Raw genomic sequence first — 27,732 nt, 5'->3', positions numbered from 1 at the left:
GGCTGTGCAGCAGTGATTAGAGGAGGACATGATTTTAGCATGACCTTTTCCCCCTCTCTCTGTTGTGCTTTACAATGAAAAAGCTCTGGAACCTTCTCCCCACACAGTCGGATCTCCGGAGGGATCTGCAGGGATCCCAGCAGTGTCGGGCTCTGCAGTCGGACTCTGCAGGGATCCGAAGAGGGTCGCTGAGACCCTGCACAAGCCTCTTCGGAGGATGCATCCTGGCCTCTTGGCCTCAGAGGAGGAAGCGGTTGGGGTCTCCCCAGGACTCTTTCGAAAGGGTCAGTCCAGCATGGTAGGGGTTAACGTGGGTCCGCGCGTCAAGGGAAAGGAAAGAAGTTGTAGTTGACACTTCAGCGGGGCGGGTGGCGGACGGGTCTCGCTGCCTGATTGGTTTTGCATTTCATCCCAATTTTTTTCTCCGCTCTCTCCCCCTCTTTTCAGTTTCTCTCTCTGATCCCAGGGGAGGGGAAACGGGAATAGTGAGAGATCAAAAATAAACCTCTTATGTCAAGCCGGGAAGGAAGTATAAATAAGAAGGGCTCGGCAGCCCACTCGGTGCTTCCCGGGGCGGGGAGGAGGCAGGAGGCGGCTGCGCGGGGCTGGCGCGGGCAGGGGCGGAGGACGGGCGCACGCGGGCCGGGGCCAGCTGCTCGCGCTGGGCTCGGGGGCGGCGGCGGCGCGGGAAGAGCGGGCTGCGCCAGCCAGAGGGGCCGCCGGGGGAGCGCTCCCGCTGCCGGGCCCCGCGGGCCGAGTCGGCCTTGCATCTGATTGATTCCGCTTTTCCTGGAGAGAGCGGCCGGGCCGCGCTCGGGCCGCCAGCACCTGCCCGCGCCGGGCGGGCTTCTTCCCTCTCCCGCGCGCAGTCACCGCCGCAGCCCCCATGCTCCCCGCCCCCGCCGCCCCCCGGTGGCCTCCGCTCCTGCTGCTGCTGCTGCTGCTGCTGCCGCTGGCCCGCGGCGCACCGGCCCGGCCCGCAGCTGGGGGGCAGGCCTCGGAGCTGGTGGTGCCCACGCGGTTGCCCGGCAGCGCGGGCGAGCTGGCGCTCCACCTGTCCGCCTTCGGCAAGGGCTTCGTGCTGCGCCTGGCACCCGACGACAGCTTCCTGGCGCCCGAGTTCAAGATCGAGCGCCTCGGGGGCTCCGGCCGGGCGAGCGGGGGCGAGCGGGGGCTGCGCGGCTGCTTCTTCTCCGGCACCGTGAATGCGGAGCCCGAGTCGCTGGCGGCGGTTAGCCTGTGCCGCGGGCTGAGCGGCTCCTTCCTGCTGGACGGCGAGGAGTTCACCATCCAGCCGCAGGGCGCGGGGGGCTCCCTGGGTGAGCCGCACCGCCTGCAGCGCTGGGGTCCCGCCGGAGCCCGCCCCCTCCCGCGAGGACCCGAGTGGGAGGTGGAGACGGGAGAGGGTCAGAGGCAGGAGAGAGGAGACAACGAGGAGGACAGCGAGGAGGAGAGCCAAGAAGAGGAGGCAGAAGGCGCTAGCGAGCTCCCACCGCCCCTGGGGGCCACGAGCAGGACCAAGCGGTTTGTGTCTGAGGCGCGCTTCGTGGAGACGCTGCTGGTGGCCGATGCGTCCATGGCTGCCTTCTATGGGGCCGACCTGCAGGTAGGACTGAGAGCCTCCTCCAGCCGCCGTGCCCGGAGGCCCCCCAGACGCCTCTCAGCGTCTCTAAAATCTCCCCTTCCAATCCCTCTGAGAAAAAAAAAAAAAAACCCTCCCCACTCATCTTCTCCAGCCTGACCCCAAACGAGATTCTCTCCTTTCTGAGAAAGAGCAGTAACTCTTTTCTGAACTTCTGCCACCCTGGCTCCCTGCGCCCCCAACCCCCAGGTCCCTTCCAGTTTAGAGTGGGGCTGCCGACGCCCATCCCTCTCATCCGAATCTCCCGCGGCACGTGGCACACTGACCCGAAAGTGGGTATCAACGCATTCCCCGGCACCTGCCTCTCCCAGCAGAGACGAAAATTGAGCGTTTCGGAATAGCTCCCACTCCCACCCCTCAGCCCTCTACCGCCTCCAGATCTGAGAGCCTCCAGGGAAAGGCAGATGGGATGGAAAGAGATGGCTGTCTGATGCCCTTGTGTATGGAGGTCGCCATAAGCAAAAGACATTGTTTGAAAGGAGCTGAACCTGGAGAGGGGCTGCCCAACTTCTGTGCAGCCAGCTGGTTGTGATCAATGGGGCATGGACTACCTTGCCAACCTGGCGCTCAGCCCCGGCAGAACTTGGCAGTGCCAGCAGCCAGCACAAGAGGGAGGGGCAGAGAACTTCTGCCCGGGGGCTCAGCCCAGGAACTGAAGCTTTGGTGGAAACGCGAGGGGTGTAGGGGCTGGGACGGGCTGTTTGGGTGAATGTCTCTAGTAAAGCCAGACCCACAGTTGGTCCACCCAGCTGCCCTTAGCCCAGACACAGCTCTTACCTAAACAGGGGAGAAAAACAGAGTCCAGGGGCTGGCTGCCTAACCAGACCGTTTCTAACTAGATGCAAAGATGGTGCTGACTCAGCAGGAGGTGTCTGTGTTGTCCTAAACCCCAATTTCTCCCCTAAAGACCAGGTGAAGGCTTTTCCAGGAGTAAAAGAGGGTAAGGGTTCCAGGAGAGGGGTACTCTTTGCCCCTAGGGAGCACAGAACAAGAGATGTGCCAGGGAAGGAAGAACTGACCTGCCCAGACGTCATAGTTCCCTGAAACAGGGATCCTGGCAATGCGGCAGCTGAGCTGACACTTTGTGGTGATGGCAGCCTTGGCCGGGACCCAATACTAGGCTCAGCCTGTGCCCGACTGCTGGGGGCCCCAAGGGCATAGGCTTCGCCTGTGCAGAATAGTCCAGACAAGGAGGCGATCACCCTTCTGTTTCTCACCCCATCTTTCCCACCCTCTATCACTGGGAAAGGCAGGGTAGGAAAGACCCAGGGAGAAACAGATGCATAGGATGGGAAGTGCTGTGGGTGAGAGTCCACGTGGCTGCTCCTCCGGCTACCACAGGTGCTGACTACACCCCAGGGAGGCACCCCTGCAAGCCCTTGTGGTATTTGCTTCCTCAGAAGCAGGGCAGAGCAGCTTTGGGTCACGCTGATTTAATACCTGTTTCCCTGCCTGCCCTGAGAGCAGGGAGCGGTGAGAGCACCAGCCCTCTCCTCTGACTCCTTTCTTTAAGCAAGTACTAGAGAGTGTGGCAGGAGAGGGGTGAGAAGAGGGCTTCTCCCATCTCTTTAGGGTGGCTCCTAGGGGGCTCCACCAGAAAGAAGCTAAGATAGCCGGGCACGGTGGCTCAAGCCTGTAATCCCAGCACTTTAGGAGCCCGAGGGGGGCGGATCATGAGGTCAGCAGATCCGGACCATCCTGGCTAACACGGTGAAACCCCGTCTCTACTAAAAATACAAAAAAAATAGCCAGGCGTGGTGGTGGGCGCCTGTAGTCCCAGCTACTTGGGAGGCTGAGGCAGGAGAATGGCGTCAACCCAGGAGGCAGAGCTTGCAGTGAGCTGAGACCGCACCACTGCACTCCAGCCTGGGTGACAGAGCAAGATTCCATCCAAAAAAAAAAAAAAGAAAGAAGCTAAGATGCACCCATTGCAAACCCAGAGTGGGGGTGCTGTGCCCCTCTACCCCCACACGTGGAACAGATTCTGACATCTGCCTGAGAACCAAAACATAGGAAAGCCAACGAGAACTCTGTGCCAGCAGAGAAAGTCCGTTTTTCAGCCTTTAGGGCCAGGCTGTCTGTCTCTCAGCTGATCACCTGGACACTGGAGATAACTGAGTATTTGCCTCAGGGACATACCCGCATCTCCAGACATCTAGCTATCTAGAGGCAGACATGCTCTGAGGCCCGACCCCAGGATGCCCGGGCTGCTGAAGCAGGAGACTCTGCTGGGGTTTGCACCCGATTTTGTTCCCTTCAGCTTGAAGTCCGGGTTTGCTGCCCCAGACAATTCGGCTTTCTCTGTGTCGGAGCCACCCCGTCATTGCCATCCTCATGAGACTCCTGACTGGGTGATCTGGCTCCTGCCTGCCCCGCTCCCCATCCCCCACAAACACGCATTTCTGGACCTTTCCCAGCTGCACATTGGTACCTGCACACCCAGCCAGCCCATCTGGACCAGAAGAGCGCAGCAAAACAGGCATCGGGCACCTCTGAAGGCCGAGTTCCCCTCCCTAGGGGGTTGAATTCTGCGTCTCACCTGGAAGGAAAGTCTTCCCTCAGGGAGACCGGCCCCGCCACCTCCACCCTGGGTCTCATGTCCCATCCCACCTGCGCTCCTGCTGCCACCGTGGCGGGTGGGGGAGGGGCTGAGGTACAGCTGTGTCCAGGACCACCCTCGGGCCCCTCCGCTACGATGAGCTGACCAGCCTCAGAGACGCTGCAGGACAGGCGTGACTGTCTCAGCTCAGTCCCCTGCGCTTCCGAAAACAGGTCCATGAGCCCAGCTGAGAGAAGAATGAAAATCAAGTTCCCGCGCCTCAAGACCTTGGCTGCTCACACCCACCTCCTGCAAATGGAAGCCAGTCCTTTCTGTGGAGACCTCATTCACACAGAGGGAAGGCACTCTGGGGTGATTACTCTCGGTAATCAGGTGTGTGTGGGGACGAGCAGAGCCTTTACCTCTCTAGGGCTTACAGTCCCTCATCTGTGAAGCGAGACACCTGGACTAGGTGATCAATCCCGGTCTAAGCACCTGTGTGGTTTCTTCGTGATAAGCCGGTCTTCTGGAGGGTTTAGCCACTCTCTGAGCATGTTCAATTCACAGCGTGGTTGTACACACATCACCTCCATGAAAATGCCAGTGAGGGGGGCAGAGGGAGACTGCACAGCTCACAGAGGACATGTGGCTTCCTCAGGATCAGACAGCACTGAACAGGATCAGTAAGTGGCAGGGCTGGGCCTGCAGCCCAAGTCTCCCAACGCTGAATCCTGTGCAGTTATCCCACCAGGCGGCCTCTTTCTCAGGACTAGGGTCTGTGGCTCTGTCGACCCTCTGATACTTGCTTATGTTGCGGGAGTGGGTCCTTGAATCCAGCAGTTCAAAGCCGTCCAGGCCCACTGTGAGGCCCTATCCCGCAAAGAAACCCCCGTGGAGGCTGAGGAAAGAATGCATGACTGCCAAGGCTGGCCTCACTTTGTTAAGCGACAATGAAGTTTTCCAGAACTCTGTCAATTAAGTTCATTTAATCCCCTGACAAAAGAGGGCCCTGTCTCCCACCTTCTTATCTGGTTTCGGAGTTAAGGAGCTCAGACAGAGGGGCCTTTCTGAAAGGAGGGCCACCTGGGAAGACTCCATTAGCTCCGTCTACATCCAGCTGCTCCTCACTGTCTCCTGTGTGAACCCAGGGCAAGATGGAGTGAGGGGCAGCATGGCAGTGCCCACTCTCGCCAGCCTGGGATGCCTGTCTCGCCAGTGCTTCTGCAGTGAGCAGAGTTTTTGAGTCCTCTTCTTAGCAGAGAGGGTCCGAAAAGTGGCACTCATCTTCCCAAAGGCCAGCAGAACACTCGCAGGGGGTCAGATTCTGGGGACTGACTTCAGGGACGGCTGTCACAGCCATCTCCATGCCCCCTTACCTGCATGCTCTGGGGGGAATGTCTTCCACAAGACACTAGATACTGAAGTGGGCATGCAGCCTAGGTTGTCCAGCAGCATCCCAGTTTCTGCCTGTTCTGGCATAATTATTAATACTACTGTCTTTCCCTCTCAAGGGTGCCCTGGTTTGGATGACAACAGAAACAGATTCATGTCCCCCCGCCCTGCTCTGTGGCTACCAGGGAGAAAGACAAGAGTTATATGTGCGTGATGTGCTTCCCATTGGCAAAAGAATGCATCTTTTCCATCCCTTATGTCTGCTGCAGTCAGAATGATCAAAGATACGGAGTATTTCCCAAAGAAAATGTTCTCAGTGTCCAAAGATCGCCCCTTCCCCATCCCCCAGGAGGTGGGGTGTGCACAGGCAATGACAGGTGGACTTGCTGCTTGCAAGCCTTGGGTTTGCTTTGGCTAGGCTGCAGTTTTCCTCACAGCAGCAAAGATGGGTGGCAGTTAGTGCAGAGACTAAGAACGTAGACTTTGGAATGAAATAGAAATAGTGTAGTGTCCTTGAGCAAGTCACCTATTTCTCTGTGCCTCGATTATTTCAGGTAGGAGCAGTTAGACCAACGTCCTAGCCTTGTCTTGAGGATGTAACAAAATATGGAATGCACCTGACCTGGTGCCTGGTTCAGACGACACACTCAGCAAGGTGTGGCTATTACTAGAGTTGCCTTCGGTGGTGGAAAGCATTTGTTAGAGTGGGGAGGATGGGCTGGCCCATGCCATCAGAGTGCCGGCCACCACTGTTTCAGCTTTGCTATTCCACACGGCAGAGAAACCTTCTCTTTCAGCTTGCCCATGCTCAGTGGTGAAGGCTGACTTTAGTTCAGCGTAAGTGTATGCTTTGAAGAGGCGACATTGCCCTTTGCTGTTTGGAGAACAAGAGGAGATGAAGCATATGATGCAGGTTGCTCTCTTTTCTCCTCTCACTTCTTTCCTCTCGCTTTGCTTCTCCATCTCCACACCCCCAGCTCAGTCTCAGGCCCTACAGATGTCAGATAGGAATGCAAGAGCTTCCCGGGGCCACTTTTCCTCCCCGGGCCTCCCACCGGGCGCGCCACGAGGGAAAGCAGTGGAGCCTCAGGTGAAGCGCAAACCGGCTGGGTGTAATGATGACCTCGGGGCGGGAGGAGGCCGGCCTGTCCCTATCATACACCGCAGCTGGCTTCGGCTACCACGGGAGCTCTGAGGAAGGAATCTCCTTGTTCGTATCTCAAAGAACCAAAAGGGGATCTGGCCCACCCAACTGGCCAGGGTGTTGTTATTTTTTTTTTTAATTCATTATTTTTTTTAATAGAGACAGGATCTCACTATGTTTCCCAGGCTGGTCTCAAGTGATTCTCCCACCTTGGCCTTCTAAAGTGCTGGGGTTACAGACATGAGCCACCCTGACTGGCCTGATGTTCATCTCTACTCCAGGTCCTGGGGTCACTCATGCAGGAGCAGACTCCCTAAAAAGTGCTGCCTCTCCCTAACAAAAGTGAAGAGTATGGGATCCCCAAGTCATTCAAGAGCAGGTTGTTTGACCACCCCGGCTGGGCTGACCGTGGGCTTCCACCTACCTGCCGTGGTTTGGGGGTGGCTGCTGTGCTGATGCCTCTGCTCCTCAGGGGAGCCAGGACCCCATTCACGTTCTTCACACGCAGCCTGCACCGATGTGGGGAGCAGGGAGGTGTAAATCGGCGCCAGGTGGTGGAGCAAGCCATCTGACTTCCTCCTTGACCAGCCGCAGGCCTGATCCCCATGGGACTCTCAGTCAGGCCTGTCCTCTGGGCCCAGGGGATTGGGGGAGAATCAGAGGCTCACAGCCGTGAGGTCACCCACCTCACCCAGGCTCAGTGGTCCTTCTCCCTAGGGAACTGTGAGACGCACCGCATATATAAGGCATTCCTGTGGTCATTTCTCAGAAGAGCAGACTGGGAGGGGAAAACCAAAAACTCAGTAGAACAAGAGATAAGGAGAGAGCAGTGGGATCGGGATCTGGGATTTTGAAGGGAACACTAGACCACAGAATCCTCCTAGCCTTCTTGAAAATGAAAAGTATCTTCTGAGACAGCGGCCAGAAGGACCTTCAGATGTCCTCGAGTCCAGCCCACCCCTTGAAGCTAAATGGCTGTGAAGCCGGCCCTGCCTGACAGCTGTGCCCTGTCCGGAGAAGACAATGATATGAGCATCCCGAGCTGCAGAGAAGGAGGCTCCCCGGGAACCTTAGGGCCAGCAAGCTCCTTATGCTGTCTTGCCCTGATCTTCAAGCAGCAGTTTATCCTGCATGAGGATCAGGGGTTAACCCTCACCTTCCTCCGGTCTTCACTGAGGACATGAGCATTGCCTCATCTCTCTCTCAGCCTCCCTCCGATCTGCTCAGCGTGGGCACACAGACTTGCCCCAACCTCCTGTCTTTAGCTCCTGGTGCTGAGCTGTCTCGGCCCCGAAACTTAGCAGCTGGTGTTCCTTAGCTTTACACCTTCCTTGTACGACCTCATCTTCCCCATTTTGAGATTGTGAAACTGGGACTCGACGGGAAGAAATCTTGTGAAGACGGTTGCAGTTTGCCTCAGAAGAAATTCCAGGGGTTGGTCCCTGGCCCATCAGACCCTGGTCCTTCTTAGAGAGATCAGGATACTGTTGGCCTCTTGGAAGCAGCAAAGACCCGGCCAGGAGTTCGTCTCCGCAAGCCACCATTCCTCAGCGCTCACCCCCCTTTGCATAATGATGGGATTGCTTTTTTTCCCTCCAGAATCCAACTCCAGGAGCAAGTGCCAAGTTTCAGCCTTGTTGATAAGATGTTTACATCAGCCTAAACATTGCTGGAGTGCTTGACACGCCAAGTAACCTGCCAACCCCTGCTTGTAGGGCTAACAAAATACCTGGCTCATTGCCTGCGAGGTGAACAGACAGATCCCATTCACAAATAATGGGATTCATCTGGAACGCCTACACATGGCCTCACCCGATGGAATGTCCCTCTCTACCCTTTCCTTCCTCCTCCTTCCACTCCCACCTTCCAGACCACAGGAGAAGAGGAAGAGGGGCTCCCGAGAGGTGGTAATCTAGGGATTGGAGAGGCAGGGCAAGCAGGTGCTGCCCAGCTGACCACACTCCAGGCTCAAGGAACACCCACCTCTGCCTCTGTGTCTCCCCTTCCACAAAATGCTCAAAGAGGGCCACTTCAAGGGGTCGCCGAGGCAGGAGAGTGAGTTCCCATCGGGCCTCCTCTCCAAGCCTTGGAATCCAGTGGGGGAGCAGTTAGCAGCCCAGGCACAAGACAGAGGCCAAGCAGTGATGTCTGCTCTGTTGGCCAGCCTGGGTGGAAGGGAGAGCTGGTGAGATCCTAAGAACGTGGGTCCTCTTAGGCCCATGGGATCCTCTCAAGCCCCAGTCAGGAGGGAATGAACCCTTCGGGGCTGTCCGGGCAGACACCAAGAAGCCACGCCCTGGGAAACCTAATGAGAGCACGGTGGACCTCAGAGACGGGCACACCTGGGCTGGCCTCCTGCTTTCAATAGCTGCGTGACCTTCGACAAGTTAATTTGCATGACCTTCCTCATTCATGAAATGGAATTACAGAGTTATTGTGAGAATTCAATGAGGTAATGTGGCAGAGTAGCTGTTGTTAGGAGTGATTATTACAGCAAAGTTTTCAGTGTTAATCCCCACCCCAAAGGGTAGAGTCACCCCAACAGACAACAGGAAAATGTTCAGCTGGATTCTAAGAGGGAATTCTACTAACCTTGAGTGCTCAGAACTTGGCTTCTGGGCTGAGGCTGGGGACGGGTGGGGGTGGTTGGCAGGGAGACAGTGTCAGGATTAAGGCAGAAGAAGCCATGCCGTCCAGTAGAACTTTCTATCTGCACATTCCAGTACAGTAGCCACAAGCCATATATAAGTATTGATGCACTTGAAATGTGGCCTGTGCCACACTATAAGTTTAAGGTTTTGGATTTTAATGAATTTGGATTTAGGCCATCCCGTGAAGCTGTTCTGGATGTTAGACATACAAGTTCAGAGCAAGGCAGGTCTGGGTTCAAAGACTGCTGTTCGTGCATCAGCTTTGTGAGCTTGTGCCGGTTCTTGAGCCTGTTTTCTCACATGCAAAATGAAGGGAGTAACACGGAGGCCTCGGGGGCGTTGTGAGGCTTTGGTAAGAATCTGATGCTCAGCCCCATAACAAGAGGTGATGGCAGCGGACGGGCCAGGCCAAGGGCCCTGAGACTTAACCCTTCACTCTGCCTCTTGTCTCCTCCTTCCTGACAGAACCACATCCTGACGTTAATGTCTGTGGCAGCCCGAATCTACAAGCACCCCAGCATCAAGAATTCCATCAACCTGATGGTGGTAAAAGTGCTGATCGTAGAAGATGAAAAATGGGGCCCAGAGGTGTCCGACAACGGAGGGCTTACACTGCGTAACTTCTGCAACTGGCAGCGGCGTTTCAACCAGCCCAGCGACCGCCACCCGGAGCACTACGACACGGCCATCCTGCTCACCAGACAGGTCCGTGCCTGGCTCCGGAAGCCCTGGGGAGGAAGGGGGACGGGATGGGCAGATCAAAGGGAGGACCACGAGGCCTGCCCAAACATGGGAAACGTCTCCCTGCTGTCCCCAGCTGGATGCCAGAGCCTCATGCCCAGAATGATGAGGAGGAGGTCATGAGGACAAGTGTGAGGTATTTGCAAGGGAAAGAGAAGAATCTTGTAAGGGCTCTCTTCCAAAAGTTTGTGACCAGCTGTCTCCTGAGGTCACACATAACAAGAAGAAATGGGCTCGAGCTGCCCAGTGAGAGATCTGGGCTTGGAATGAAGAGAGTAGTTCTAGCTGCAGTGGTTATAAAACATAGGGGCAGGTAGCCAGGGGGTCCCCTCAAGACTTGCCCACAGCAGGAGGGCTGCCCACCTGCACGGCATGACTTAAACAGACAGCTTTCTCCTGAAAGCAAGAGAGTGATGATGTGTGCCAGGCCCTGTCTGCTCCTTCAGTCTCACAGGCCCTGTCTGCTCCTTCAGTCTCATACGGGCCCCACCGGGCAGGTCCTGGTGTTAGCCCCATTTTGTAACAGAGACAACTGAGGCACAGAGTTGCCACACGGCTCTCTCGCCACATCGCGGCAGCGCCCATAGTCCAGCCAAGACAGTGCTGCTGTAGAGTCATGTTCTGAATGACTGTGCTGCCCTGTCCCCCACAAAAAGCCTTTGAAGTCCCAGCCAGCCCTAGGATGCAGCCAGCTTGTAACATAGAACAGGCTCCCTTACATGAGTGGCTGATGTGAAGACAGACAGAGATTTCCCAATCTTGTCACTCAGAAATCCATCTTTGTATTTTATATTCTTTTTGGTTTTTAATTTTGTTTGGTTTTGTTTGAGACAAGATCTTGCTCTGTCACCCAGGCTGGAGTGCAATGGCACAATCACAGCTCACTGCAGCCTCTGCCTGCTAGGTCCAAATGATCCACCCACCTCAGCCTCCTGAGTAGCTGGGACCACAAGCGCAAGCCACCTTGCCCAGCTAATTTTTTTTTTTTTTTTACTTTTTGTAGGGACGGGGTTTCACTGTATTGCCCAGCCTGGTCTCCAGCTCCTGGACTCCAGCAATCTACCTGCCTCGGCCTCTCAAAATGCTGAGATTACAGACTGTTTTTATTTTTTAACAAAAGGAAATTTCACAGGTTACTCTCCAGTTTAGAAAGATGGGGGACGGGTGAACTGGCTTGACCATAAACACAAAAAGAACCAATAAAGCGAGGCCACTAGATGGGATATCCAGACACGTTGAACCTGCGGTTGCGTCCTCCTCCTTAGAAAAGGTCGTCCGGGGCACATGGCAAGCGCCTGTAGTCGCAGCTACTTGGGAGGCTGAGGTGAGAGTATCGCCTGTGCCCAGGAGTTTGGGGCTAAGTGAGCTACAATTACTCCTGTGAATAGCCACTGCATTCCAGCCTGGGCAACACAGCCAGACCTCGTCTTTAGAATTTAATTTAGGCCGGGCGCGGTGGCTCACGCCTGTAATCCCAGCACTTTGGGAGGCGGAGGGAGCCGGATTATCTGAGATCAGGAGTTCGAGACCAGCCTGCATAACATGGGGAAACCCTGTCTCTACTAAAAATACAAAAATTAGCCAGGTGTGGTGGTGCACGCCTATAGTCCTAACTACTTGGGAGGCTGAGGTAGGAAAATTGCCCCAACCCTGGAAGTAGAGGATGCAGTGAGCCGAGATCATGCCACTGCACTCCAGCCTGGATGAGAGAGCAAGACTGCATCTCAAAAAAAAATTTTAATTTAATTTAATTTAAAAGCTCAATAAATGCAGGTGATGCACAGGCCAGCAAGCATGTTATGGGACGCTCAATGGTCCACTCCCACGTGCACGCTGGCCACCCCCGGCCCCGCAGGCCTGCAGCGAACCCCACACGCACACTGATGCACTCTCTTGCTCTCTCCCTGCCAAGCAGAACTTCTGTGGGCAGGAGGGGCTGTGTGACACCCTGGGTGTGGCAGACATCGGGACCATTTGTGACCCCAACAAAAGCTGCTCCGTGATCGAGGATGAGGGGCTCCAGGCGGCCCACACCCTGGCCCATGAACTAGGTAAGATTTGCTGCACCGAAGCCCACATCAGAGGGAACTGCTCTTCCAGATCCAAGGTTGCGTAGATCCGAAGGAATATGCCGCCCTCGCTTAGGAATAGCTCCCCTAATTTTGACAGGGTGACTGTATACAAACAGATGCTGCGCTTGACAGCGCTGAACACAACTCCACTCCCACCCCGAGCACATGGCCAAAATACAAAAGCAGCATCCCACGCGATTATCACAGGTCACGGGGCGAATGCCAGGACACCAGACACGTGCTGGGGCGGAGGCGTGGAGCTGTGCACAAGCTAAACCGTGGGATCTGGGGGAAGAACAATGGTCCAGGGACTGTCATGTAGGAGAGCAAATAATAGAGCTAGATCCAAATTTAGGACGGGCTGAGGCGGAAAATAAAGGGGTATCCGTGTTTCTCAGTCATCTGAGAACTCGCCCTGGAAGAGCAAAGCGCAGGGGAAAGCTCTACGCAGAAATCTTCGGAGAGTGAGGGGGTGGCTGCTCCCCTGAGGAGCTCCATCTCTGTCCCTAGCTGGGCCGGGTGGGGCGCCCTCGGGCAGGACAGGGCAGAGTGGACCAGGCCTCTCTCCCCAGGGCACGTCCTCAGCATGCCCCACGACGACTCCAAACCCTGCAGCCGGCTCTTCGGGCCCATGGGCAAGCACCACATGATGGCGCCGCTGTTCGTCCACCTGAACCAAACACTGCCCTGGTCCCCCTGCAGCGCCATGTACCTCACGGAGCTCCTGGACGGCGGGCACGGTAGGCACTAGGGGCCCCCCCCTACTTGTCCCCGTGGGCCTCCTTCCACTGGTGCTGGCGCAAGGACCCCTCCAGCTGTGCCTCCTCACAGGGCCCTTAGAGCTGAGTCCCCGGCCAGCCTCCCACGCTGGGGCATTCACACCACCCCCAAAGTCTGCTCTTCCTGGCCCCATCTTCCAGCAGCCGAGTTCTGGGCTAATTTAGATTAGTCACAAAGCAGGGGGAAGTCATCCAAGAAGGTTGTCTAAAGGAGGAGAGTTTAAGCAGCTCTTGAAGGAATAGAAGCACATAGCACAGAGGAGAGACGAACCTACAACAGTCAGGCGTGACGGAGGCAGTGACTGCGTCCTGTGAGAGCAAGAGGGCCGGGAGCTGGTTCAAAGGACTGGAGCCAGGTGTGGGGCGCGCATCTGTGGTCCCAGGTACTCGGGAGGCTGAGGCAGGAGGATCGTTTGAGCCCAGGAGGTCAAGGCTACCAGTAAGCCATGATCACGCCACTGACTCCAGTCTAGGTGACAGAAAGAGACACCATCTCTTTAAAAAAAAAAAAAAAAAAAAAAAAAAAAAAAAAAAAAGGCCCGGTGCAGTGGCTTACGCCTGTAATCCCAGCACTTTGGGAGGCCGAGGCAGGTGGATCACAAGGTCAGGAGTTTGAGACCAGCCCGCCCAACATGGTGAAACCCCGTCTCTACTAAAAATACAAAAAATTAGCCGGGTGTAGTAGCACACGCCTTATAGTCCCAGCTACTCAGGAGGCTGAGGCAGAAGAATCACTTGAACCCGGGAGGTGGAGGTTGCAGTGAGCTGAGATCGAGCCACTGCACTCCAGCCTGGGCAACAGAGCTAGACTTCGCCTCAAAAAAAAAAAAAATTGCTTCTCAGAAGAGGGGATTAAAGAAAAAACAATTTTAAGTGGTTGGAATTGTTGGTAAAGTAATGAAATATTCTAGATCCTTCTCACTGAGGGAGGCAGGGACATGTATGATGCAAAGATAAGATTATCCAGACAGCATTAGTTTTCATTTGCGTGCTGTGGCTTTCAGGAGCACGGTTAGGTTGTGATGTGGATGAATATTGTGTTAGTTGGCATTCACTGGGTACACACTGAATGTCGGGGGCAATGCTTCCTAGATGTTCAGGACAGCAAAGGAAAGTTGGTCCTGAAAAGCGTTTGCAACTGATAGTCAAAAATTAGGCATGCTCTCACTAGATCATCGAGTGGTGACAGCTTTTAGTTGGAGGTCAAGAAGTCGTGACACCTAGACCTTCAGTGTCATCCGTCGCAGGCCATGAAGTGCTGAGAGGGTGGCGCCCTGCATGCGTTCTTACACCCCTGCTTCCTCTTTTCCCAGGAGACTGTCTCCTGGACGCCCCTGCCACGGCCCTGCCCCTCCCCACAGGCCTCCCGGGCCGCATGGCCCTGTACCAGCTGGACCAGCAGTGCAGGCAGATCTTTGGGCCGGATTTCCGCCACTGCCCCAACACCTCTGCTCAGGACGTCTGCGCCCAGCTTTGGTGCCACACTGATGGGGCCGAGCCCCTGTGCCACACGAAGAATGGCAGCCTGCCCTGGGCTGACGGCACGCCATGCGGGCCTGGGCACCTCTGCTCAGAAGGCAGCTGTCTACCTGAGGAGGAAGTGGAGAGGCCCAAGGTGAGGGACAGCCCCTGAGGATAGCGGGGAGGAGAAAGGAGAGACAAAAGGAAACGGGGAGGACTGAGGGCTGTTCTCAGGGAGGAAACCACACTTGAGAGTCATGAACCGAGAGACAGCCAGGCAGAGCAGCTCACACCGGAATCCCAGCACTTTGGGAAACTGAGGCAGAAGGATCACTTGAACCGAGACCAGCCTGGGCAACATAGTGAGATCCTGTCTGTACAAAATAAAAAATAAGTCAGGCATGGTGACTCACACTTGTAGTCCCAGCTACTCAGAAGGCTGAGGCAGGGAGATCACTTGATCTCAGGAGTTTGAGGCTGCCGTGAACCATGATCATGCCACTGCACTCTAGCCTGGGCAACAGAGGGAGACCCTGTCTCCAAAAAAAAAAAAAAGAAAAGAAACTTCGAAGGCCGGGCGCGGTGGCTCACGCCTGTAATCCCAGCACTTGGGGAGGCTGAGGTGGGTGGATCACAAGATCAGGAGATCGAGACCATCCTGGCTAAAACGGTGAAACCCCGTCTCTACTAAAAATACAAAAAATTAGCCAGGCGTGATGGCAGGCGCCTGTGGTCCCAGCTACTGGGGAGGCTGAGGCAGGAGAATGGCATGAATCCAGGAGGCGGAAGTTGCAGTGAGCCGAGATCGCGCCACTGCACTCCAGCCTGGGTGACAGAGCCAGACTCCGTCTCAAAAAAAATAAATAAAATAAAATAACTTCAGGCCAGGCTGCAACATAAGACTTCTAGGTAAAATCATTCCTCTTCTAACAAACAAACCTAAGCATATTTATCCACACAGTGAGGAGCCCGTGAAGGCTATCCCCTCAGTCAGTGGGTTGACACTGCCATGGCTCCAGACATTAGGGAGCTGCTTTGGGGCTGACTCAGGGCTGGTGCAGATGCAGATTGGTGAGAGGTGTGGAGACAGGAAGGTGGGCACACAACAGACTGGAGCCACTGTCAATTCCATCATGAACACAGAGAGACACGTGGAATAAATTCCATCAAGAATTGAGTGAAAAGTATTCATAGCCTGCCCGTGCCTTAACTGAATGCATAATTACAGGTTGGGAGAATGACAGCAGTTGTGGGAATTCCATACTCAAAGAGGAGGAGGGGAGACAGATTCAGAGCTGCCTCTGGCCAGGCAGAAAAAAACTTGGCCCAGGAGAGAGTAAACTCACAAGAAAAACCAAGGCAGTGCCAGTGAGGGTTTTTAAATGATTCACTTCTTTGCCCTGCTCTTAATACATCCAAACTGTGAGGCTGATCACATTTCTCTTACCGTGAGTCATGGAGCCATCACTATGAAACAGCATCCACTGAGTTTCACAGCCCAGTCCCCGCCAGCGCTGAATCGCCAGGGTGGCCCGAGCACTCCTCAGTACATGTCTTTTGCACTGAGCCTTGGGAGCCTGCCTGCACCAGTTAAGCTCCATACTCTTGTCCTAAGCCTGAGCTGGTGCAGGATTCATCGACTGATCCTCAGCCACCTCCCATTCACCCTGTTCATTCTCATCACATGTTATTGAGGGGAGTGGAGAGGGATCTGCCACCAATCCCCAGAGCACAGCCGAGCTAAGTGCAGGGAGAGGTTGACATGAAATGATCATGGAATGATGTGTGGCCTCTATTTTTAAGAAGTCAGATCAGAAAATACATATTTATAGAATCAGGCCGGGTGCTGTAATCCCAGCACTTTGGGAGGCCAAGGCGGGTGGATCACCTGAGGTCAGGAGTTCGAGACCAGCCTCACCAACATGGTGAAACCCTATCTCTACTAAAAAGACAACAATTAGCCAGGTGTGGTGGCGGGTGCTGTAATCCCAGCTACTCCAGAGGCCAAGACAGGAGAATCACTTGAACCCAGGAGGCAGCAGTTGCAGTGAGCCAAGATCACACCACTGCACTCTGGCCTGGGCGACAGAGCAAGACTTTCAAGAAAGAAAGAAAGTGAGAAAGAAAGAGAGAGAGAAAGAAAGTGAGAAAGAGAGAAAGAATATATATGTAGAATCATATCTTTTGTAAAATAAAAGCATTGCATTTTTATGATGATATATTCAGAGCAAAAGTATGAAAAATTTGGTGAAAATCATGTTAATGGTTTTATCTGGGTAGTGGTGTTTTAAAGAAGTGTTAATTTCTTTTTTACACTTTTCTGCATGTTTTTATTTGTTGTATGAGCAATCATTACTTTTATAATTTTAAAAAAATTATTTTCATTTTGAATACTCTATGAACCTTTGGGCATACAGCATTCCAAAGGGCAAAGCTTTGTTCTCATAGGTCAGTTGTAAACTGGGAAGCAGGGCCAGGCATGGTGGCTCACACTTGCAATCCCAGTACTTCGGGAGGCCGAGGCAGGTTGATCACTTGAGGTCAGGAGTTTAAGACCAGCATGGCCAACATGGTGAAACTCCGTCTCTACTAAAAATACAAAAATTAGCCAGGCATGGAGGTGTGCGCCTGTAATCCCAGCTGTTCGGGAGGCCAAGGCACAAGAATCACTTGAACCCAAGAGGCGGAGATTGCAGTGAGCCGAGATCACACCTTTGCACTCCAGCCTTGGCAACAGAGCAAAACTCTGTCAAAAAAAGAAAAGACGAAGCAATTCTGTTTCTTTCCCAGGCATTATCCTATCACTGGAACCAGTGGCTGGTAGACTTTGGCAACACCTCCCAGGGATGCTTCCTTTCGACCAGAGTTCCTCTACCTTGGCGCTAGGGACACTTGGGGCTGGATAATTGTTACTGCGGGGCCTGTGCATTGCTGGATGTTGAGCAGCATCCCTGGCCTCTACCCACTAGATGTGGTAACGTACACCCTCCACAGCCGTAGCCACCAGAATACCTCCAGACATTGCCAAATGTCCCCTGGAGGGCAGAATTCGCCCCAACGGAGAACCACTGCATTATATGCAACCTTATTCCCATAAAAGAGTGTCATTCATTCATTCAGCAGATAGGCTATTGAGCACCTTACTAAGCATAAGGCACTGGTTTAGACACTGGGGAGTCAGTAGTGAATGAGTCCAGCCCGGTCTCTGTGATCACAAAGCCGTGCAGGCCACACAGTCATTAAACAAATGACTGAGGCGGTTTACGGCGCTCCTTGCACCAGGATGAGAAGGACTAGATGAGGAAGCCAGGGCTTTGGCCACCCAGTGGCACAGACACGGAAGCCTCCCGGCCTTTGCTCCTCATTCAGTGTGCCGTTGTATGTTGCAGCCCGTGGTAGATGGAGGCTGGGCGCCGTGGGGACCCTGGGGAGAATGTTCTCGGACCTGTGGAGGAGGAGTGCAGTTTTCACACCGTGAGTGCAAGGACCCCGAGCCTCAGAATGGAGGAAGATACTGCCTGGGTCGGAGAGCCAAGTACCAGTCATGCCACACGGAGGAATGCCCCCCTGACGGTAATTACCACTCAGGGCTGCCCCTGCCAGAGCAGCTACTATCATTGCTGTGACACTTCCCCAGAGGATGTGTAAAGTGGGAGTAAAGTGGGTGTCCCGGGATATAGAGTCACTCCCAGAGGGGAGTAAAGTGGGTCTCCTGGGATATAGAGTTTTGCCTGTGATCTCCACCTAAATGGGCTCTGCAAGGTTCCAATCCCAGAGGCAGCTCTCAGGGACCCGGGACAGCTCTCATAGTGTTCAGAGAGCCCGGCAAAGTCAAGGAGAGAAATTACGCTCATCTTCCAAGATGTGGAGAGGAGGACATCGCCCCCAGCCAAACTTACTGGGGAGAAGCCTCTGCAGAGGGGCTGGTGTCTAGGAAACTCATCCTCCCGGAGGCATCGGAACCCTCATCTGTGTGCAGAATGGAAGCATTTTCCAAAGCAAGTGTCAGAGCCAAACCTCCAAGGTCTTTCTAGCCAAAATTCAGCCCAGGGCCGAGGGAGGATTTCTGAATCTGATTCCTGTGCACATTCCTTCTGACTAGAGTTGCCCATCTTCCCTTGGGGCCATGGCAACTGTTTGACAGAATCTTCCCAGGAAGCAATACTACCTCTCCCTCCCCTTGGCATATTCCTATCCCCAGTACCTGCTGGAAACCACAAACATTAACTTAGAGGCAGTAAAGAGGCAGCAGCAAAATCGTGAGAGGGAAATCATTACCAGATTTTTCCCACCATCCCATCCAACTGCCCAGTGTGCAGCTCCAGGAAGGATTGGCAGGCAAGAAAAATCAGGCAGAGCCTTCGGAGAGATCCAACCACGGGAAAAGACGCTGGCATTGGGTTGATATCTCACAGGAGAATCTGTAGGCTTTGCGGTTTCACAAGACAAGAAGGATCCACAATGGTTTGAGGCTCTAGAAACTTTGCCCTGGAATTGTGTGAGAGTTTGCCTGGCATACGGGGAGAGACGTTGCTGGGAAAGGGGGAGGAAGGGAATGAATATAGGGTGCAAGGTAGGCGTGGACGAAAAGCGATGTCATGATTTCAGATGCACCGAAGTCTGCCATTACTGTCGAATATTTTTTAGTACTCTTTGTGTGTCTAGGACTATAAAAATTTGTGAAAATGTAAAAGGCATGGTCTCTGTCCTTAAGGAGCTTGCAGTCCAATTAGAGACCCAAATCCCTTTAACACAGCCATTACGTTTCAATGGATGAGTCACAGACCCTAGGTTGGTGAGGGGCTCGGAGAAAGGAAAGGCTGGGTGAGCAGAAGCTTTGAAGGGAGTTAGGACTGAGCAGATTCTGGAGGACTGAGATGGGGTGAGGTGTGAGGGGGACCTGCCAGGGTGGAGGAAAGGTCTGAGAAGGGCCCTCATTCACTTAGGTGGAATCAAGCAAAGCACACCACTATGTCAAGGCCAGACCACAGAGGTCCTTGAAGGCTGACACAGTATCTGGGGGTTATCTGTGCCACCTGTCCCATCAAGTCACCTGGAAGCTCCTGCAGACACAGCCCAGACCCCCTCAGCTGCACTGACGCAGAGTCTCAGGCGTGGAGTGGCATCTGCCTTGGCAAAGTCTCCCCAGGCATTCAGATGCACAGTTTGGGCGGGGAACCTTGGCAGGAAGAACAGCTTTAATTTTAGGATTTGGGGGTGGAAAGCAACCCACACCTAACTTCAGATGGGTTGGTCTGGCAGCGGCACGTGGCAGGATGGAGAGGAGACAGGCACAGGTCCTCATGAAGCCAGCAGGCCTGGGCTTGTGGTGGTGAGAGTGGGATGCCATCGTTTTAAATCACAGATTGTCCTGAATATAGTGTGGGTCTTTGTGACAGTTTGGAAATAGCAGATAGAGACGCTCAAATGTTCGGGAGATAACAGAATACCAGTCTCAGACTTGAGCATGGTAAGATCAGCAAATGAAAGTCAAGACAGTTCGCGGAAGGACCATCGGGAGCTTGGCCGTGCTGAGTTGGAGGTAATCATAGTACATACAAATGGCAGAGACACCCAGCATTACAGAATGTGGGGGTAGGGGCAAGATCAGAGATAGACATGTAGATTTAGGAGTCTTTGGATTCATGTCCGGTGTCACTGAGGAAATCGATACTGCACAATTAGTAGTGTCCTGAGAATGTAGCTCCGTGTGCCATTCTGTGCCTTCCAAGCTTACTGAATTGTTCCCTGTTGCTCCCTGAGTTTATTCACCTGTCAAGTACAATGAGTCTCTTTCCCTGATGGAAAAGGCATTGATCCTAGAAAGCCCAGCGTGAGGCTGGAGGCTCCTTTCCTTGCCCTTCTGAGTAAGGGTCACACACGCATCTAGGAATGTTGTGCCCAGAAGACACTGGCCCTGGGTCCCTGGGTTGAGTTCAAAACCAAAAGAAAGAAGAAAAGTGCTGTAAATTCGGGATTTCTCCACTAGGAAACTCACCCTCCCGGAGGCATCAGAGCCCTCATGTGTGTGCAGAATGGAAGCATTTTCCAAAGCAAGTGTCAGAGCCAAACCTTCACCTGGTGCTCCTGCTTCCGCATGGGTGTCACCTGCATGCCGTTTCTTCCTCTTTCTAGGGAAAAGCTTCAGGGAGCATCAGTGTGAGAAGTATAATGCCTACAATTACACTGACTTGGACGGGAATCTCCTGCAGTGGGTCCCCAAGTATGCTGGGGTGTCCCCCCGGGACCGCTGCAAGTTGTTCTGCCGAGCCCGGGGGAGGAGTGAGTTCAAAGTGTTCGAGGCCAAGGTGAGAATCACCCTGGGACTCAGATGATCCAGAGAAGGGGAGGAAGGTCGCCTGTCCCCACACCCCCACCCCCTGGCAGGCTGCTTCTGGGCTCAACACGCCCTCTCTCACCTTCCCTTTCCCCGTTGCAGGTGATTGATGGCACCCTGTGTGGGCCAGAGACACTGGCCATCTGTGTCCGTGGCCAGTGTGTCAAGGCCGGCTGTGACCATGTGGTGGACTCGCCTCGGAAGCTGGACAAATGCGGGGTGTGTGGGGGCAAAGGCAACTCCTGCAGGAAGGTCTCCGGGTCCCTCACCCCCACCAGGTGAGTCTCCCCCGGAGCTCTGTACCTTGCTTGGTAGAAAAGCATAATGGGCTTTGCACTCTGATAGGCCCAAATTTGAATTGTGGCTGCTACTTAATAGCCGTGAGGGTTGGGCAAGTTATTTAAACTCTCCGAGCTTCAGTTTCTTTATAAAATGTCAGCGGTATCTCTATCTCACAGTCGTCCTAAGGATTTCCTGAGATGGGATGTGCACTTGGCAGTGTCGAGCTCATAGAAAAGATAGAACACGGGGCAGCCGTGACTTTTGCGAGGGCTGGAGGCCATGTGGATAGGGAGCTGTCGTCTCTGAGTCAGTCGAGCCACACTGAGTAACCTCGACCTCTGCCAGAAAACAGCTGTCCCAGGCCGGTTTTGGGAAGGACGTCTCACCCTAAGCCCGGCAAGCCCTGTCCTTTCTGCAGATGGATCTTCAGAGAAGGGGGTTACCAAAAAGGGGCCCTGGCATCCTCAGGGCTTTCATGAATCTGAGAACTCCAGACACTTTGTTCTCATCCTAATGCCACACATTCATAAAACTCCAAGGATTTTCCAAAGCGCTTTCATTTCCATGGTCTCGTTTGATTTGTGAAATAAGTCCATGAGGTGAGCAAGGCCAATACTATTCTTCATTTTGCAGAGGAAGAAATTAAGGCACAGAAAGATTAAATGACTTTTCTAAGGTCACATTGATAGTTAATGACAGCCAGAAGAGAACCTAGTTTTCCTAAGTCCTGGATGACTTTTGTCTCCCATTCCATGTACTTCCTGGAGAGTAAGGGCAAGGTCGGGTGTTTTATATGGGCCACACTCTGCCTCTCTGCCTCCAGTACATCAGTGTGTCCTTCTAGGGGTTATGTGAGCATCCACCTGTCCAACCACTTCCCCCACTCATGGTCTCAGAGTTTTTGAGAAGTGTTCACTCTATTGTATTCTACCTAGTGAAGCTCACAAACCCTGCCCCATTCTGCGTGTGTGTGTGTGTGTGTGTGTGTATGTGTGTGTGTCTGTCTCTACATCTCTCATCTCACCAGTCTGAGAGAACAGAATCAGCCTACAGCAGGCAACTTGGGACTATTTTCATTTTTTTTAATTCATTTTTATTATTTTGAGACAGAGTCTCACTCTGTCACCTAGGCTGGAGTGCAGTGGCGTGATCTTGGCTCACTGCAACCTCTGCTTCCCAGGTTCAAGCAATTCTCCTGCCCCAGCTTCCCAAGTAGCTGGGGTTACAGGCGTGCACCACCACACCCAGCTAATTTTTGTATTTTTAGTAGAGACAGGGTTTCATCATGTTGGCCAGGCTGGTCTTGAACTCCTGGCCTCAAGTGGTCTGCCTGCCTTGGCCTCCCAAAGTGCTGGGATTATGGGTATGAGCCACTGTGCCCTGCCTTGGAACTCTTTTTACATTTAAGCTCAAAAGACATAGAAAAAGAGAAGCAGACACTATTCAGATACTGGGTCCCTTGGCCACTTTCCCTCAGGCTTTAGACAGATGGGCCTGTGGACACTCTCAGAGTCTGAGACTAGGCAGCTCGCCCCAGCTGGACATACGGTAAGAAGAGCAAAAAGCCCGCCTGACCATTCGCCTTTCTTTCTCCCCAGCCTGTGGAACCCAGATTTCCAGAAAAGAACAAACAACTAATCTTTCTTCATCCTACCTAAAGCCCTAAGCCTATAATGGACTGGAAACAGTTTCCCAAAACAGCATCCTATCATTCCAGAAGCACAGTGCTCATGGTGCCTGGGCACTCCCAGAAGGTGGCTTCAAAGAAGCAGGCTTGAACCCCCAACTCCCAACCCCACCCTGATCCCACCCTAGGGCCATATTCATCAAATACTAGGAGCCAACTGACTCAAAGAGGTGGCGTGAAATTTCCCTCCTGTTCACGTTCTGGAAGGGGTGTGTGGAACAGTTTTTTCCATGTGGGTTTGAGCTCTGGGTGTGGAGGTGGCCAAGCAAAGTTGTATACCAGTGCAAGGAACTAGAGGTATTTGAGATCTCATTTGAGAGGTGCCAGGTTTGGCTACACCAGTGCAGCTTTCCAAATCCTTCTGAGTTCTCCTCCTCTCTATGCTGTTCTCAACACCCACGTACCTCAACTCCTCAACCACACTTTTGAAATAGAGTTGCCAGATGAAGCAAAAACCCTTGACAATCCCAATGTACAAGACATTTCTGCCTGCCTAAACAGCTAATTTATTGAGAACTTTGAGGCAACTTGCTTAATTAGTTGCTTTGTTTTTTTCATGTCTGCCACCTGGGGTGCCCACTTCAGTCTCCAAGGCATCATCATGACCTGGGCTGGGCAGCCACTGGTCTAAGGGTGTCTTTCTGTTTCTATCATAGCTATGGCTACAATGACATTGTCACCATCCCAGCTGGTGCCACTAATATTGACGTGAAGCAGCGGAGCCACCCGGGTGTGCAGAACGATGGGAACTACCTGGCGCTGAAGACGGCTGATGGGCAGTACCTGCTCAACGGCAACCTGGCCATCTCTGCCATAGAGCAGGACATCTTGGTGAAGGGGACCATCCTGAAGTACAGCGGCTCCATCGCCACCCTGGAGCGCCTGCAGAGCTTCCGGCCCTTGCCAGAGCCTCTGACAGTGCAGCTCCTGACAGTCCCTGGCGAGGTCTTCCCCCCAAAAGTCAAATATACCTTCTTTGTTCCTAATGACGTGGACTTCAGCATGCAGAGCAGCAAAGAGAGAGCAACCACCAACATCATCCAGCCGCTGCTCCACGCACAGTGGGTGCTGGGGGACTGGTCTGAGTGCTCCAGCTCCTGCGGGGCCGGCTGGCAGAGGCGAACTGTAGAGTGCAGGGACCCCTCCGGCCAGGCCTCTGCCACCTGCAACAGGGCTCTGAAACCCGAGGATGCCAAGCCCTGTGAAAGCCAGCTGTGCCCCCTGTGATTCAGGGGGGCAGGGGCCAGTCTTGTGCTCCTGGAAGTGGGGTACTGAGGTACAGACGAGGGTCTCCACTGTGGTGACTGGGTCCCTTGGCCATATCAAGGCAGCATGGCCCACCCAGGCCTCCCATTGCCGCAACCTCTCCAGTACTGCACAAATTCCTAAGGGGGAAGAGGAGAGGGGATGGGGCGGCAGACCCTATCATCAACTGTCCAGTGGACTGGACCTTCCTGGGGTTCAAGTAGAGGGCATAGGTTAAAAGGTAAAAGTGCACTTATTGACTCAGACAGGACACTCAGCGTCAGTCTGTTTGCAAAGGACTAGCAAACTTAAATGAAAAAAAAAAAAATTCTATCTGGTTTCCCCGATAAATAATCTACCTCAGAGGGGAAAAAATTAGTACAAGAGAGGCATGGGGCAGGGAGTCAATGGTGAATGTCAAAGCAGGCTCCAAAGCTGGACCCCAAGCTGTCTTCAAGAATGACCACGACTGTCTTCAGTGTTAAAATCCATCACCTAAAGGGCCGCAGCGTCGCAGGGTTGTGGAGAGCCACATGTTCTCAGGCTGCCACCTGCAGGGGTGGATCCATTTCAAGTATTTATGCAAATGTGTCTCTGAACTAAAGTGTGATCTTATGCCAATGCAGTGGTCTGGTCTGATTCATTGTTTCTTTGGAAAGGGCAGGGACCTAGAACCCGGGGATGGAGGCTGAAACTGGGTCAGCTCATCTTGAACTCCTGCTGGGCAGCTGGCTCCCTGCCTGCTCTGGGTCCTCACAGGCCTGCGGAATCCAGCTCACTCGGGCAACTTTCATTTGCATGACCTAGACCACTGGTTCCCAAGGTTTCGCTGGGATCATCTAGAGGGCTGTGAAAACAGATTGTGAAGCTGGCACAGGGGCTCACACCTGTCATTCCAGCACTTTGGGAGGCCGAGGCAGGAGGATCGCTTGAGCCCAGGAGTTCAAGACCAGCCATGACAACATGGCGAGACCCTGTTTCTACAGAAAATTAAAAAACAAAATCAGTCGGTCGTGGTGGTGCAGGCCTGTAGTCCCAGCTGCTCAGGAGGCTGAGGTGGGAGGGTCACTTGAGCCCAGGAGGTTGACACTGCAAGGAGCCATTTTCGTGCCACTGCACTCCAGCCTGGATGACAGAGTGAGACCCTGTCTCAAAAAAAAAAAAGAAAGAAAGAAAGAAAAGAAAACACAGATTGTGGGGCCCCATCCCCAGAGTTTCTGATCTAATGGTTGGGGTGGCCTGAGAATCTGCATTTCTAACAAGTTCCTAGTGACTGACCTGGAGGCTGCTGGTTTGGGAAGCACACTGTGAACGCCTGTGCCACAGGAAACGTCCAGCTGGGAGATCACAATTGTTGTGCGATGCCTTTGGGCTCGTCATCCTTGAGAAAGAATATCCCCTTCCTCTCTGTGAGCTGCCCCATCACCCTCTTACATGCTGCCTGCCTCCTTTGAGTTTAGCTGGGGGCACCAGATTCTCTTCGCCCCTACTCTGCCCCATAGCTCATCTCTCCTGTGGTTCAGAGGGACTCTGGCTCAGTCTTCCACCTGGTCTGGTGCAGAGGGAACTTACTTAGTCCCCGATCACAAATGGGTGACAAGAAACAGACATCAAGAAATGACATTCTAGCAAAGGAAAGAAAATACCCAAATGTGCATCTTGGTTTTTTTCACCACCTGTGCCCCCTTTGTCCTCCCATTCAGGTATCTGGCACCATGGGCAGACAGGATGCTGTAGGGGCATTAGGTGAGGTCATGGGATTCCAGCCCCACTGTTCCCCTCAGCTGCTCTCCACACGGTGACAGCTGACACAGAGTTGGTCACTCCTTCTTGTCTGCCTACCCTTTTCAGCAAGTGGGAGGCTGGGCTTACCTAAGCATAAACAGGCACACACACAGGCATGTTGTTGATGACTAGCAAAACCAGATTGTTTCCCTGCTGTGCACCAGTTTTGTGGAGGCCGATACATGTTCCCACAACTCTTCATCGCCTTCCATTTCTCGCTCTCCCCCAAATAAGGCCAAGTGTGTCCCCCTTAACGGCCTAAGCCAGGCCAGCTGTGCCAACCCTGCTGCCAGCATCATTACCAGGCACAGCTTTTGCCCTGGAGTTCAGCTGGCAGCAGAGCTGCTGATGTGCAAAGCAGAATGGAATCCAGCTTGGCTCTCCCGGCTGTGTGGGCTCGGCGAGGCTCTCAGAACGCATACTTGTTTGTGTCTGGAAATTCAACAGCTGCAGCCCAGGGACTCAGAAAACAGATCTGCAGAGGAAGACCACACCATTATCTGCCCCAGCCAACCACGACCACTCTGTTAACCCAGAGAAGGAAAGAAGACTGTGTTTCCTCTGCTGAAAGATTGTATTTTCCAGCTAGTGCTCCTAATGGAAACTGGTGCTCTCTTCTAATGGGAGGCCTGACTCGGCAGGTAATTTGGTCATTAATCTGAATCCTCCAGGCACCTGCCAGAAATACTTCAAAGGTGGTACAGTAGCATAAAATTAATTTCCAACCTTTCATTTTTAAGATAAGTGAATCTTTGTCTGGGGTTTATCCTCTGCCCTTTATTCCTCTATTGCAGATCAGAGGGTTTTGTGAACTTACAAAAGTATGCAATGTTACCATTCCCAGTCCACTCTAGCAGACCACCCCCTCTCCCAGGAACACATTTCAGGGGTGGTAGGACCCATCTCACTAGATCTGCATCTTGTTCTCTGATGATATCCACCTGGTTCTATATCCTTTGGGCTCGAACTTTTTAACCAAGTGACCCTCTTAATGAGGACTCTTCCTCTTTTCTGGTGTCCAAACATGTCACCCTTCCTGCTTTCCTCTGGAGTATGCTTTGGAGTTGTTTCAAACCACCCCTCCCTCCCCACACCCCCAAAAAAACAAAACTACAAATGACAAGAACAATTGGAAAGCTCTTAAGGAATATTGGCTTTTGCTTTGTCTTGATATTTTCCACTTGTGGTCCAGGGCAGATAAACAGAGAGGCCTTTTCAGCCCTGCACTGTGGAGTCTGCAGCGATGAGCGTGTACTGGGCTTTCCTGCGTGGTGTAGACTCCCCTGCCCAGGTGCCCCTGGTCCCAGGAGGGGAGGCTCGTGAACCCCACTGCAATCTCGACTCCGTGTGCTCTGCCCCAGATCACCAGGTCCCTCCAGGAACCTGCAGCATTTCCTTTGCTGTTTGGGAATTCAAAATGGTTTCTCGAAAAGTGTGAACAGGAGGGCAGAATTTACCAAAGAGGACTAGATGTAGCATGACCCTTGGATTCCCAGATTTCTGTTGCCACAGACTCATCACTTCTTCTTGCCCCTATGATGAGCTGAAACTACATTTCAGAACACATGGCCCCAAAAAACAGGAGACGGGGTGAACATCATGAGGACAGTGACGACGACTTCTATAAGCCTAGGTTACTGGCCCTGAGATGTGTCCTCCGCCCTCCTCCACTCCCACTCTGCCCTGTGTGATGTGGGATGGAATTCCCCAGGTGAAGACAGGCTCGTCCCTGCCCAGAATTTCCTATCCATAGCTGCACCGCGGGTTAGACACTCAACTTCCCCAGGCCCCGTGCATGCACCATCAGTAAGTACCGGGACAGGAAGCAGAGGAAGGGAAGGATGCAGCTGCATTCAGGCCCGGAGAACAGCAGGCCCGGGTTACCCCTCTTTGGTAGCCAGGGCTGAAGGACAGTCTGTCTTATGGGGAAAACTCTCCTCCTGCATAGCACGTTTTTCTGGGGGCCTCTGCTGAG

General features: G+C 53.4%; 2 protein-coding genes across 2 annotated transcripts in view; one reads left to right on the top strand and one right to left on the bottom strand.

Annotated features, from left to right (window-relative positions):
* Positions 1–560: 560 nt before the first annotated feature.
* ADAMTS8 (ADAM metallopeptidase with thrombospondin type 1 motif 8) lies at positions 561–24,593 on the top strand. Its single transcript, XM_055273771.1, has 9 exons — positions 561–1,606; positions 9,834–10,073; positions 12,025–12,160; positions 12,754–12,921; positions 14,274–14,575; positions 17,811–17,994; positions 20,557–20,729; positions 20,861–21,036; positions 23,384–24,593. The coding sequence occupies exons 1-9, from the start codon at positions 887–889 to the stop codon at positions 23,952–23,954; spliced, it is 2,670 nt and encodes an 889-aa protein (XP_055129746.1). The 5' UTR covers positions 561–886; the 3' UTR covers positions 23,955–24,593.
* LOC129478600 (uncharacterized) overlaps positions 24,516–27,732 on the bottom strand; it is an 88,552-nt gene continuing 85,335 nt past the window's right edge. The window contains exon 12 of the mRNA XM_063636656.1: positions 24,516–27,732. Coding sequence (XP_063492726.1) covers positions 27,523–27,732 — 210 coding nt within the window. The 3' untranslated portion in view covers positions 24,516–27,522.

The sequence above is a fragment of the Symphalangus syndactylus genome, chromosome 3 (genome assembly GCF_028878055.3).
Source record: "Symphalangus syndactylus isolate Jambi chromosome 3, NHGRI_mSymSyn1-v2.1_pri, whole genome shotgun sequence".
NCBI classification, from domain to species: Eukaryota; Metazoa; Chordata; class Mammalia; order Primates; family Hylobatidae; genus Symphalangus; species Symphalangus syndactylus.
Note: the sequence above shows the minus strand (reverse complement) of the source record. Positions and strands in the feature narration are given on the sequence as shown.